A 14742-nucleotide genomic window follows, 5' to 3' on the forward strand; every position below is an offset into this window, starting at 1 on the left:
GAGTCGGGAAAAAAATAAAATAAAAAAAAATTATTTATAAAAAAAAAAATACACTGGGATCAGTTTATGCTGAGAAATGTGGCAATAAATACACAAACAAAAAAGAAACCAAGCACATCTACATGGGTAGAATATGGCACAAAAATTGTTAATGTACTGTCATTTTAAGGTTTTGATGCCCTAAAGATGCCCTCAGCACAATCTGCTGTAGAACCTTGGGGCAGTGAAAACATTATGTCCAGATCTTTGGACTGACTCCCTTTTTGAAGGCAAGTTAAGCATTATAGAGCAGCTTTAAACGTGCAGGGCTTTCCTGGCAGCTGCCAGACCATGAACACAGGGAACATGTGTTCTGCACGCTCCGCATCACTGATTATGTGGTCCCGCAATGGTCAGCCACACCCTGCCAGGTTAGAACATGAATTACCATTTACATTCTGGAATGCTGTGTGCACATTAAGATCAGTAGGGATAGGTGCAGAGTAAACTAAAACACTATTTAACCTTGGAAGAGTTCCTGCTGAAATACAAAAGTATGTAAATCGCATCCTATGCCCAGGTCACAATGACGGTAATGATTTTCTTGGCGAATATCAATCATCAGTATGCTGCCTCTCAATGCACTCTGAGCCAGAGACCTAACTGCAGTGAGTCAGTCAGAGTGGCGACATTAGTCCCCGGGAAAACAGCTGCTAGGGTATAGGCCGTAAACTGGTACCCAGCATGGACTGCAATCATCTCTTCCAGAACAACTAAATCCTTCACATACAGAAATCCCCTCATTTGCCAACATCCTGCTTCTAACTGGGGAAATTCCCACACAGCCCACTGGTCTGCCACTGAAACAGCAGGAACAGCACTGTCCTTTCAGTCACAAAGGGGTGTATTTAACAAAGTGTGGTTTTAAAAAGTGAAGCTGTTGCCCACAGAGTCTAGCTATTATCTTCTAGAAGACGCTAGATAAATAATTATCCGATTAGTTGCTATTGGCAACTCCTCCACATTTGAAAATCACTTGAATAAATATACCCAAAAGCTATTAAAATGCAAAGAAATGTTGTAATTGCCATTAAGAAGAACGTTGCATCCAGCAGAAAGCACTAGTTCCAGGTCTCTATAGGAAGCCCGGACACAAACGTACAACATTGGCTGGTAAACTACTTGGGTGGTATGAAGCGAGTGTATAAATGCTTACATCTCTATGCTATAGCCATGGTCACTATACAAGCTTGGACATTCCATGTTCATGTTTAGGAGTTAAGACTGCTGTTGTATAGGTATATACACAACACTGTACAATTAGATGGGGAGTCTGGATTATATGGGATATGACTGCTAAAGTATGGAGAAAGAGTGTCGTTAAAAAAAAAACAACCACTGGAAAATAGATAGTCTGCCATTAAAAAATACAATTTTATATTTCTAAAGCTGTAGCAACGTCACGGTGTTTATCTGCACTTGTCACATAGCAAGGTGCAGTATCTTCAAATGGTGTCCTACCATTAATCCCATGATGCAACGTTGTTCACAAGTGGTCCCAAGGGAAAGGGTCAAGGCCAGGATTAGAACACTTACAGCTATCAAAGCAATTACTTGCTAAAAGTGGGCCCATCAGCCACACAGACGAGGGAGCTACACTGTAGGCTGAACCGATATTCAGCTTATGACTACATTCCATCACAAGGCACTACAGGCCTAAAACCTCACTGACCATAGCGCTCAGTGACCGGATAGGCGGACCTCACATGATACTGGTTCTGCATGCTGTACATTTCAGGGATAAACCGATATAGTGTAGACAAAATAGTAGAAAAGAAATGTAAAACTCATGTTAAAAAAAAAAAAAAAAGTTACCTCATCCATTATTATATTGGTCTCGTGTATCAATGGCATGTAGTAAGATACAAAGCACTGTAGAGTTTTATGATCCTAGCATGCACCATGATATGTGTAGCAAAAAATGCATCGTCCCAATAGGGCATGACTGACTGTACAAAATCTCCCTTCATTATTCACAGTATTCCTTTTACTTCATATGCAATGTCTTGGTAACGCTGCAGTACAACCTCCATCTCAGCACTACAAGGCAACTAGGGGCAGAAAATCAAATAAAAAAGGAATGTACATAAGGCAAATTTTCTTTCCATATTAAAGCATAGTAATGTTTAAGGAAGACAGATAAAAGGACACAAGGCTAGCTTGGTGTTCATAGAATAAAATAAGGAACTAATACTGATTAGACTAGAAACCTAATAATCTATGCCCTGATCACTGTACTGCCCATGGTAATCTCTAGGGTAATCGTCGGGGTACTCTCCAGGGTAGTCTTCGGGGTACTCTGCCTGGTAATCACTGTCGCTGATTTCTGAGCCGTTTGTTCCAGTTCCTTGGCTGCCATTGTGTATGATGGGTTCAGTTGGGGCAGCACAGTACTTGGGGTCATACACTTGTCGCCCAAGGCCATACACGCTCATTCCTTTCTGGGATGCCACTTTGTTAGTGCCCATTTGTAAGGAAATTGTGGAGTTATCCAATGGCTGCAGAATTCCTTTCTGATCATAAATATCCCGTCTTGTCCCCGGTGCAGGCATGCCCGCCTAATAGGGAGGTTACAATAGAAAAGGATTGGTTATTAAAAATTGTTAATGCGTTACTGTAATCCTGTCAACCAATATTGGGACCAAATTCGTAAGGAGCAAAACCACACCAGTGACGACTATATAGTACCTGAGCTGCCATAACATAACAATGTGGCCATAACAAACAGATACAGAAGCGATGTTCTCCACACAGGATTGGCCCCCAGAAAGGACCAGGCACAACTTTCCCCTCACTATAGGGCCAGATGTACTAAGCTTCAAAAGTGATAAAATGGAAAGTGATAAACAGCCAGCCAATCAGCTCCTTTCTGACATTTTTCAAACACAGTCTGTGACATATCAGGTAGGAGCTGATTGGATAGCTGTTTATCACTCTCCATTTTATCACTTTTGAAGCTTAGTACATCTGGCCGTAAGGGCCAGATGCACTAAGCTCCTAAAGTAATAAAATGGAGAGTGATAAACAACCAACCAATCAGCTCCTGTCTGACATTTTTCAAACTGTGACAGGTCAGGTAGGAGCTGATTTGCTGGATGTTTATCACTCTCCATTTTATAATTTTTGAAGCTTAGGGCAATTAATGATGGACGGCTTTTAGTAGACAAAGATCATCTGATTTAGAAATCAAATTTACCTGGCTGGCACCTTTGTTTGTCCCCATCTGTAAGCTTATTGTGGTCTGATCAAATGGCTTATCAGTTTGCATCTTTGGATCATACAGATGCCTTCTGGTACCGTAGGCAGTCATACCAGCTTGACTTGCACATTTGTTGGTTCCCATCTATAGGAGAAGTGGAAAAGTAGAGACATAAGCAGTCACATTCAGGGCTTTAAACGCAAACATATTCATTTGTTTTGATGTATTGCCTGGAAAGTTACAGTGATAGGAGTCTATCTATCTATAGTAAGTATGTGCGGGCGTCATTCCCAGCACAGATGGTTATATAGCTTAAGTACTAATTAAGTCACCTGTGCTGAAATGGTTTACTCACTCTTAAGAGGCAATTTGTACTAATATATTCTGTGTGTACTTTATAGACAAATAGTCTGCATATAGCAGGGAATTCTTATGAATTAATTGTGCCAGTGTCTATATCAAATACTAACACCATCTGACAAATACCAGTGAATACATGCACTAAGAATACACTGTTTTCTTGAGATATGTTCAATTGTGCATAACTGAAAAATATTTTGCAATGTGTTGCCTGAGATATCATAGGATATCCATCAATCAGTGCCTCTTTACCCTTTCAGATGAATACTCATGTTTGAGTGCGCATACTGAATGGTTATGTACAACATAGAGTACAACATAGAAATCACCACGCATTTTAAGGGCTTTGCCAATATTCTCTAGGAATGAAGGTCACCACACATCCAGGACAGTGCCACCAATCTTCATGGTTTATCGGATTATGGGCAAATTATGGACTGACTATAAAATGACCGGACTCTTGTATAAACCGTTTTCAGACGAGACGAGCTCAGCAGCAGTGAGGGGCTAGGTATATAAATCTTCCAGAGTAAAGAGGCTGCTGCATTCAGCATCGGAACGTTCCTACTCCAGATGTTACCTGTAAGCCAATGACGCTCTGTCCAGCTTTTAGTTTCTCATCATCAAATTGCCGTCTGTGCTTTTCTGCATACTTGACCCCAATGTCCACTGTCGTGTGAAAACCTTTTGTTTTTGCCTAGAATGAGAGCGCATTTGTGCATTAAAACTGGGATTTTTGGCAAACTTACAGTTAAATTCTAAGACAACAAGAATGTAATGTCAGTACGCAATGTGAATCCATGCGTTATATGCTGAACCTGACAGGTTTTGACTGAATGCGCCTACAGTAATCAGTATACATGCTTTAATGAAAGCCTACCTAGGAATATACAGTCAAGATCTTACTGAAGTAAGAGAAAGCAGATTACCTTCACAGAACAAGTATTTTCCAACCCCTATAATAATGTGAGGCTCCATGCAGAGAACAGTAGCTTGAAGCCAAGGAGTCTCCATGGCTCTATGTATACTTAAGTTAATCACATTTAAATGATGAAAATAAAACGTCATTGCTGTGGCTCCAGGTCTACTAAGAATGGAGATGTCCATTCCCCTCCGGACAGGAGATGGTGAGGAGTTTCAGAGAGACAAAGTAAGATTTGTATTTGGAAGCTGCATTAGAAGAGTCTCTACAAGCAAATTTGGTAAATTGGGACCTTAGATTATGTCCCTCAACACCCACACTGTAACGAGACTAGACTGAGATACTGGTACGTCGTGTTCCTGGTTGTAGTCCAAGATTTATCATAGCCAAATGTCTAGCAGAGTCCAGCACGCTTACCAGACCAGTCAGAGCTGCCAGGGAGATCTGTACTTGGGTCATGTTTCCATTCTCAAAAAGATCATTAGCTTCGAAAATGTCATGCGGCTTCATCCCATAATCCTGTATGGCTTTAATGAAGTTCCCGATGTTCTCCAGCTGTAGAACAATGACCAGGTTACACAATGTGCATTCAACCTTCATATATATCTGTATAGTAATCAATGATTTGGGAGAGGTATTTACACACACATAATACAACTAGTAAGCCTGCTCAAAGCAAATGCTTTGAAAGCTAGTCCGCTACCTTGTGATTGCCTCTGTGTTTGTGCATTTGAGAGAGAAAAATGTTGTTTCACTCGCTGCCAACAGATGACAGTGTTTCAGAGACACACAATCAGACACTAGACATACACACACACACATTATATATTAAAAAAATATGTACGTTGTGCAACCATCAACACTTATACTATATATGAAATATGTCTTAACAACGCTGTTCACATATTGTGTCCGCCATGCAGCGCATCCCGTGGCCGACATTGCAGCACATCTGGCTGTGTGCACGGGCAATCTGGTAACAGTCTGTACACTTGGTTCGGTTGTCAGTCAAATGGGTGGTGGTTAGGCTGCTGGGCTCTAACAATGGGGAAGGGGTTTGTGTTAGCTATCCATTGGGTAGGGAGGGTAAGTATACTTACTGCACTTCTGTCAGGATTCTAGGGATGCCACCTGTCTCCTGACTGCTGGCATCCCGAATGTATTCCCACTAACAACTCACTATAGGAGTAATTCCAGCTAACAACTCACTATAGGAGTAATAGTCACTTTTGAAGGGTCCAGGAAGGTCTCTCAACTTTTTCATGCACTTTTCCCATACTGCATCTTGTAGAAAAGACACCCTCTCACTAGTGTACGGTCACTAGGTCGACATAAATTGGGTTGAACACTGATGATCAACAGGCCTTAGGTCGACAGGGTCATTAGGTCAACACTGGGGGGTTTTTTTGTTTTTTTTTTAAACTGGGCGGGCGGCTGATGATTGGCTTAGCTCTCAGCCAATCATCAGCCACCCGCCCGGTCTTTTGAATGTCATTTCTGACAGCTCTCCCGCCGCATCTCCTCTGCTAGCAAGTCGACAGCATCTGCCCGCCCGGTCCGCTCTCTTGGGGACCCTGCGGCACAGTATATTAAAACAGCGGGGTACAGTGCGCGATCGGAGAGCTGTGGGGGGGGGGGGGGAACTGGAGCAGGACAGCCGCCAGTGCCAGCATGTTGACAGGAGACAATTGTCTGCATGCTGGCGGATCGAAGGGTGGGGGGGGGGGGGGAACGGAAAAACTAAACAAATGGAAGGGGGGAGAGGTGCAGGGAAGCCAGCAGCAGCAACATGCTGTGTACTGGTGCCGGCATGCTGGCGGCATGGGAGGAGATGCAGCAGCGGCGGTGGCTGGAGAGCTTCGGAAACTGATCGCAGAGAGGGGTCCCTGCGGTGATGTGGATTAACTCGGCGGGGTCCCTGTACTGCATTGGAAATAACTAGTGCTATCCCCCGGGCGGCGGCGCGGGAAGCGCAGCTGGTTTTGAAACCACTTGCCGCTGAATCTCAAGCCAACCATCGTGCAGCAAGTGGTTTCAAACCCAGCTGCGCTTCCCGCGCCACCGCCCGGGGGATAGCACTAGTTATTTCCAATGCAGTGCAGGGACCCCGCCGAGTTAATCCACATCACCGCAGGGACCCCTCTCTGATTGCGGCTTCCACATTGCCGCACGGATTCCCTGCCAGCTCCAATAGCTGGTGGAGTGATTTTTAACTAACTTTTTTTTTTTATTATTTAAAGATACCTGCCCCTATATGCCGCCTACCAGGGGGACAGGGGAAGCTGCTTCAGGGAGGAGGGGGAGATGAGGCCAGAGGCGTTATCTTGGAGACGAAAAAAAAAAAACAGACAGAAAAAAAGGTGAGTTAACGATTAGCGTTACTCACTAACTTAAAGATAATACATTAGGGTGAAAACTGTCCCTGCTCCTGAGCGTTATGCCAGGAGAAGTGGGAAACGTTAAAATACTAACGTTAAGGGAAGCTTGATACATCTGCCCCATAGCATCTAACCATTAACCCTAATATCAAACACTTTGGGTGAGATTTAATAGGATGAGAGATTCGGTTAGAAACCTGCAGTTTTTTTAAAGCGAAAATCATTTACACTGCAAAAACCAGTTTGATTTTGCAGTGTAAATGATTACCGCTTTAAAAAACTGGAGATTTCTTACCAAATCTCTCACTTTCTGAATCTCTCATCCTGTTACATTTCACCACACAACTCCTAATAACCTAAACCAAATCACTAAACCAACCCTAATAACCGATCTGTAATACTGTAATTCTGAAGGACAGACTCGATAGGCCATATGGTACTTATCTGTCGACAAACTAGGTTTCCATCAACTTGACAGAGTAAATATTTTGAAGACGCCTTGGCATACCAAAAGAAAAACAAACAAAACACACACACACACGACTAGATAGAGAACACGTCAACATAAAAAAAAAAATAGCAAATCCAGTCTTACCTTGTGCCAGTTTATCTTGGCATCATTTATTTTCCTTATTGACCCTGGATGTAGCTTGTTGATAAGACTAAAGGAAAGAAGAATAAAAGTTTAAAAAACCCAACTCCTACATTGAACTTGTAAATCTACAAATCTCATAGCGAGGTAAAGCTGACAAAAGGAAGTGCTAATTTAATACTAGATCATGCTAATTCAGGTATGAATAATCTAGGAAAAAATTCACTAAATGCGGTAAGAATTTGAACAGGTGAAGGATACTGGGACATCTTGAAGCTTACAATTTATTTTTAAAATCAAAGGAAACATTTTTATTTCATTAATGTTCTTATTACATATTTGCATTAGGAGTCTGCTGATCACAGTATAAGACAAAACATAACATTTATTATGCTTGGCATTAGTACAACAAAGTTGCTGCATCTTCAGCAGCTGAATTTTAAAGGGGCAATAATATACACAATATAAAATGGAGGCATGTTTTGTATTGGAAAAATATTCCATTTCAACTCCAGCAGACAAAAAAAACGCTAGTTATTGAGACAAAAGAGGTTTATTTCCACAAACTGGTTATACACTGTTCTACTTTGGCTTAAAGGGGAAGCTGCAAATAAAAAGTTTGATATTTGAATAATTCAAAGACAGATGAAATTTGCCAAATCATGGGTAAAATGTAATCGCCTGCAAGAACCCGGAGGTGCGGGACTTGGGAATGGGAGAATGCCCGTATTTTTAAAGCACCTATCATTTACAAAGCAAAAAACAGGTTGGTTTTACCTTGTAAATATTTGGTTATTTAAAAAAAATGGGCACTCACACAAAGGGGTGTATTCAATGCCGGGGCGAGCGGTGATAGCGAGCAGGGCTTCCTGCTTGCTGTCACCGCTTGCCCGGTCAGTATTCAACTATCAAGTATTCTTCGATCCCAGTTTAACCCCTTCACCGGCCACTCGCCCCTGCATTGAATACTGCCCAAAGTCCTACACCTATGCAGGCTGTTATTAACTTACATTTTATTATAATTCGTTTACCTTAAACACAGACTGAAACCAAAAATGAAGTACTTACTGGCAGAGTATCACGCCATCTCTCAGTCCAAGCTGAAAGTTTTCACCAATCCTCATACCAGTGACCTCCTCTATCCAAAGACGCAGATCCTCCTCTACTTGAGGGTCATATTTCAGAGCAATCTGAAATAAAAGGCATTACACTTAGTATATGGCATATACAGAAAATGTACACATATTTATGAAAGGCCAGATCAACAGATCTTCAAAACAAATGAATTAAAATTGATCCCTTATATTACTGTGATGACCACTTCAACTCAAAGGTCAATGTCTATTGAAATGTATGAAAATGCAAAAAGCCCCACCTCATCGTTTCCCTGATCAGCCGACAATATTGTTTGGCAATCCGGTGGGGAACCCACCAGTCAGAATTGGCAAAATGATGATTAATTGCATGTTACATTTCCCAGTCCGCCGAGCTAGTCATCAGGCAAAATGGATAAATTGTCCCAATACATGCAAATATATTTGTACCTTTACCTAAGGCTATCTACCAGATACACCAGCTTGCACTCACATCAAAGACTACCACTCCTGACCCTAAACCTACATTTTCCTCTTTTGACCAATCACCCTCCTTTAAATATGTAAGCTCATGAACAGGGCACTGCCACCTGTGCTCATATATAGGGGAAGATACACCGAAGCTTGGAAAAAAGATGCCGGGGTGTTGCCTCGCATGTGATAAGTCGGGACCTTAAGATTAGTTATTGTAAAACTAATCTAAAAAGAAGATATGGCTCGTACTAGATTGCTGCAGTCACACCAAACAGCCCCTCTTGGCACAGAAGGTCTTGTTAGAATCTTCTAGGGCAGTGGTAGCCAACCCTAGCCCTCGAGAGCTACCAACAGTGCACATTTTCCAGACAACCTAGCTGCTGCACAGCTGCAACCATTAATCACTGACACATTTTAAAAGATACACAGATGGAGCTAATTAGCTCACTTGTGATTCTGTGAGGAGACCTGCAAAACATGCACTGTTGGTAGCTCTCGAGGACCAGGGTTGGCTACCCCAGTTCTAGGGCTATAGATATATTTTTTGCATAAAATGCATGTTGGTTGCAACACAATGTAACTGCTGATTAATTTCCTATAAGAGACTTGTACAGACCAGAACCTGTTTAGGGAAAAAAAGTGGATATACAAGTGTCACGTCATCAGTACCGTCTGCTTGAGTTTCTTAGTCGCATTATGTTGCAACTACGATGTATTAAGTAATAATCACAAGTGTAAAAGTATGCATCGCCAGGATTGGTGCTTTAACAGAATGCTTGTATATGTCTAAAAGGTGCAAATCTGGTGACATTAAGTACAGTGTTGCAGGGGAACAAACTGGTGATTTTCTATTGATAAAAATCTAGGGTATAATACTTTATGTGCAAGGGCGGGTATGAGTTCATAGGTAGACATGAAAAATAAAAACAAGACATGATTTACATTGATACTGACAAAAGGTCGACGTGTAAATGGTCATGATGAAAAAGGTTGATGTGTTTTTTTTTTAATCCAAAAAGTCCATACATCACCATCCCAGTGGGCATAAAGGGAGGATATAATAGTGTGCCAAGCCATACAAGGGGCCGCAATACACTTATACAATGTCTGTTGCCAAAAACTTGTGTTGACCTTTTCCCAACAATTTACATATCGACATTTTGCATGTGTCCACCTATTGCCTGTCAGCCAATAGTGGTAAACCTAATGGCCCTTACCTGCGAGAGCAGGTGTGTGTGTGTGTGTGTAATCTCAACAGACTGGTTTGTATTTATTGAAAAGGGGGGGGGGGGCGGCGGGGAGATAACAGTTGTTCTAGTAAAAAGCTTTTTGTCAGGCCACTTCATATACTCAGCCATTTAACTGCGTTATTACTAAGGAAGTATCATATGACCAAGTAGTAGTAGTGCTATATGTACTTGATCGCTTCTAGAAGTACACATATAATACTGAAACAATGCAAGGCTTAGCAGTCTATATGATCCTTGGGATTACAGTAAACGCAACAGATCATTTGGCAGGTTCGTTGGAATCTCTGAATAAAGCACGTAGTCCCACTTCCTGTAGTATTTATACAGCGCTCAGGAGTAGAATGGAAAACTAATCCATACATACATTACACTGCAAACTATCACGAGTGACATGTACTTTTATTTTTAAGTGATTAGCAACTGTAAAAATATGGCCAGTTTTATGTGGTGCTCATCTGTGCTGTGCTGTGCACCTTCTCCACTTGTCATACTTTCGTTACGGGAGGTCTGCAGGCTTTACTGTAATAGGAAGCACTACAAATTCATCCAGGTTTATGCAATTTGGAAGGAATAGTAGACTCACAAATATGGCACCAACTAGTGTAGAAAATACAATTCATACCCCTCTATGTAGCTTTTTTTTTTTTTAGGTAGGTTGACCATTTAAAAATAAGATTGAACTGCAATTTTCATACTAATGGGGAAATGTATTAAAAGCTAAAAGGTTCCAATGTATAGGTCGACATAAAAAGTCAACAGGATAAGAATCGGCACAAGTTTTTTTTCCCCCAACTTTTGCTTGATCTACAATTTGGTGGTGGGTGCAGTGGTATGCGAGCGAGCCACCTTGCACGAAGTGTGGAGAGCGAAGATCACATGATTCCTCTGATTGTGCTAAAAAAATGGGGTACATTTGCCATTTTGTAGATTTATGATGACCTTTTGACATGCGAATGACTAAACCCAGTGTCTACCTTTTACCCATCGATCTAATGACCCCATATGGCAGGCATTCCCAACCACGGTCCTCAAGGCACACCAACAGTGCAGGTTTTAGTTATATCCAGGCTTGAGCAGTGGTGACTTAATTAGTACCTGAGTGATTCTGATTAAACCATCTGTGCTGAAGCCTGGATATCACAAAAACCTGCACTGTTGGTGTGCCTTGAGGACCGTGGTTGGGAATGCCTGCCATATGGGGTTTACTTAGGACTATCAAGACAGGGCAGATCTCCGATAACACACTCAACCTAAAGAGTGGAGCTTTCCACAACAACCAATCAGATGAAAAACTAGCATGCATCAAGTATGTTATATAAAAAAGGTAGAAGTGGATTGGTTGCTACGGGCAGGACCCAGGAAGAAAAGATTTACTGCATTTTTCAACAGTATTAATGTATCCAGTAGTCTTCAAAATCAGAACATGGGAGGCAAAGTGTTATTTATTAAAGTTGAGAGACTACCCAATGGGCCGTACTTCATCAGACATGAAAACCCGAAGTATAGACAAAGCTAGCAACTTTGGGAGCAGGTGAAATACTATTGAGACTTGGCGCACACTTATCATAGAAGTGCGGTTTACCACATTATGAACCAGTGAAAAGCAGAGGTCACGATATCAACCATCCCACAGGACAAGCCAGATTTTTTCCATTATGAGCCAAATACTAGAGACATTGATCCCAAAACTAAAGTGAAGTACACACTATAGAATTATTGTGCCTATTTGCTAATAATTTTACCCAAACACTGGAAAAAACAGGCAAAGATGCACCAAAACCTTCTGCTTCAATTATCCGACTGGTGAGACATTTTCAGATATTTACCTTGAGTTAATGTCAACAGGCACAAGGTCGACATGCATTACATCAACATAAACATTTCCTTTTTTTCTCCAAAACACAGGTGGTTTTTCATTCTTCACTATAGTGGGCATAGAGTAAGAATATAAGTGTGCCAAGTGCAGCAAGGCACCGTGCCCAAAAACGAGGGGTCAAGGTATATAGATACAAAAAATAAAAAAAATAAACAAGCCGACTATGTGTGTCAACTTAATGCACGTAAACCTAAAATACGTGTTGACTTTTAGTAGTAATGACCCATTTTCCTTCCTGGTTAGTACCGAAAGTCATTCCTATAACCAACAAGATGCAGAACCTCTAGCACATGAAAATTATGGGTAATCATATGCAAATGATCATTTACTGAGGGGCAAATCTGACAACTGTAAAGCGACAGAAGAGAGCTTTAGTTCCTTCTAAGCATGAGCATTTGTAGGACATTCAAATCCCTCCACCAAGCTCACTGACCAGAATGTTTCACTTATGGAAAAGTTCCTTTAACTTTCTGCGTGGAGCAACCAAAAGGAAGACGTTTCACATGACCTAATTACATAAAAATCTGTTTCAGATTTCACCGCAACTGCAGGCGGCTAGCCAAATGTTATAAACTTTTCCTGCACAATTCTTGGAGTGGGAACTTCAGAAGCTTCCCATAAAAGGCTGTGTCCAATACGTGGGTACGATCCCCTTTCAGAATGCTTCTGCTCCAATACTACATGGGTCAAATGAATAAAACATTTTGTCTACGTCAATATTCCATGAGGTCTGCCAGCCATTGCCTGTATCATTACCAAAAACCACAAGGTTTTTTTAGTTGTTTTGAAAGAACTGTCATAAAGGATTATAGCACATGGATTTAAAATGAACAAAACCAAGTACAATGAGTTTATGGAAACGCATTAATTAGAGCTTGCTTTTCCCTGCACTACTGTATTTTTGTGTTCCATGAAGTGGCATTTTGCATTTCTTGGGTGCGCACTATCGTTCGATATATGAGAGTTTCAAGAAAGAAAAATCACATCTACAGTAATTGGATTGACCCATTTTCCACAATTTATTTTGTGTAAAGCCACATTGAGTTCAAGCCTCCATCCTGCTCCAAATGCAATAAACGTAGTAGTGATAATCCAGGAAATACTCGAATGTAATTTACTTACTTAGTGTTCATTCTAGCAACCTTCAAAACCTGTGCAGTTCCTCTTTCCTGCCTGGAGTGTCACCGTCTGCTTTGGTGTTTTTAATACAGTCTAGTCTGAATGGAGATACAGGAGACTATGTGATAGACACCACAGCAGACAGTGACACCACAGGCAGGGAAGAGGAACTGCACAGGTTTTGTAAGGCGCTAGAATGAACACTATGGCACTGCTTCAAGTCCATGTTTAAATTAGATACCACTTTAATATTGGTCGCACCTAGCACAAGTGAAGGCCAAACTCTGCCTTTACAGAGCAGATTTTAAGAATAGGGGTTGATTAAACAATTATCACGTGTTACTAATCTTAAATGGTGCTCCAACAAAATATTGCTCATTATTAAATCTGCCCCTATAAGTACCTCAGCCAGTTTGATTTAACCATCTGGACTCAAGCATGGATCTCTTCAAAACCTGGACTGTAATGGCAGAGTTTGGGTAACTGGGTACATACATAACAAAATTGTAGTGGTAAAACTCAGATATGATGATTCAGAATCAGTCCATGCAAGAACGTATAATGGGCATCGGGCTATAGATTAACAGTGCATGAGCACATTTCTGAATGAAGTTTTCAATTACATTATACATGTTCTACATACGCAGTGATAATGGAATTTCACCAGAAGGCCAGATGTACTAAACTTTGATAAGTTCTAAAATGGAGATTGATAAACCCACCAACCAGTCAGATCCTACTTGTCATTTTTCAAACACAATCTGAGACATGACTGTTAGGAGCTGTTTGGCTGGTAGTTATCACTCTCAACTTTATCACTTTTCAAGCTTAGTAGATCTGGCCCTGAATCACTGCATGTAACGGCTTTCTGGGTCCACTAAGGGCCTTATTTTGAATCATTCACTCCCCTGTGCGAATGTGTGGGGGGCGAATAAATCAAAATAAGGCCCTAAGCGATATTTGCCTTTTGCATATGTGCATACGCTGGGTGAGAGTGGGCACGGCGAACTGTTAGTTCACCGTCCTGTTCGCACCTACCAGTGTGGGCGGCACTGATGGATTGCACCCAAGGGAATGTTCCCATGAAAACGCTGGGCGTTCCCATGGAAATGAGGCAGTAACGCAGCTGCCGTAGGCACGCAGCCGACCTCACCAGATGACAGCTGCCCGTCTTCTTCCCGTACAGGGAACACGCAAAGCAAAGACACGAGAGAGTTTAGTTTTGCATGTACCTTACAAATCATTTGATGGTCGGCAACCATCAAATGATTTGGCCTCTGCACCTAACGCTGCGAATGGATGTTTATGCAAAAAATCCATTCACAACCGTGCGGGGAACTCAGCAAGCTGGGGGGGGGGGGGGGGGGGGGGCTAGCTGTGCGAGCAGCATTTCATCCACACAATGCAGCAAATTTCCAACGTTGCATGTGACCAGAATA

At 41.6% G+C, this 14742-nt stretch overlaps 1 protein-coding gene across 1 annotated transcript in view; it reads right to left on the reverse strand.

Annotated features, from left to right (window-relative positions):
• The window catches only part of CNN3 (calponin 3), a 42792-nt gene continuing 28050 nt past the window's right edge, over positions 1-14742 (reverse strand). Inside the window, exons 2-7 of the mRNA XM_083157052.1 lie at positions 8559-8680; positions 7494-7560; positions 4938-5075; positions 4179-4295; positions 3236-3382; positions 1-2597 (exon numbers count right to left, since the gene is read on the reverse strand). Of these exons, the coding sequence (XP_083013178.1) occupies positions 2250-2597; positions 3236-3382; positions 4179-4295; positions 4938-5075; positions 7494-7560; positions 8559-8680 (939 nt within the window). The 3' untranslated portion in view covers positions 1-2249. The remainder of the gene's footprint in view (positions 2598-3235; positions 3383-4178; positions 4296-4937; positions 5076-7493; positions 7561-8558; positions 8681-14742) is intronic.

Source organism: Crinia signifera, chromosome 8 (assembly GCF_055691185.1).
Source record: "Crinia signifera chromosome 8, ASM5569118v1, whole genome shotgun sequence".
NCBI classification, from domain to species: Eukaryota; Metazoa; Chordata; class Amphibia; order Anura; family Myobatrachidae; genus Crinia; species Crinia signifera.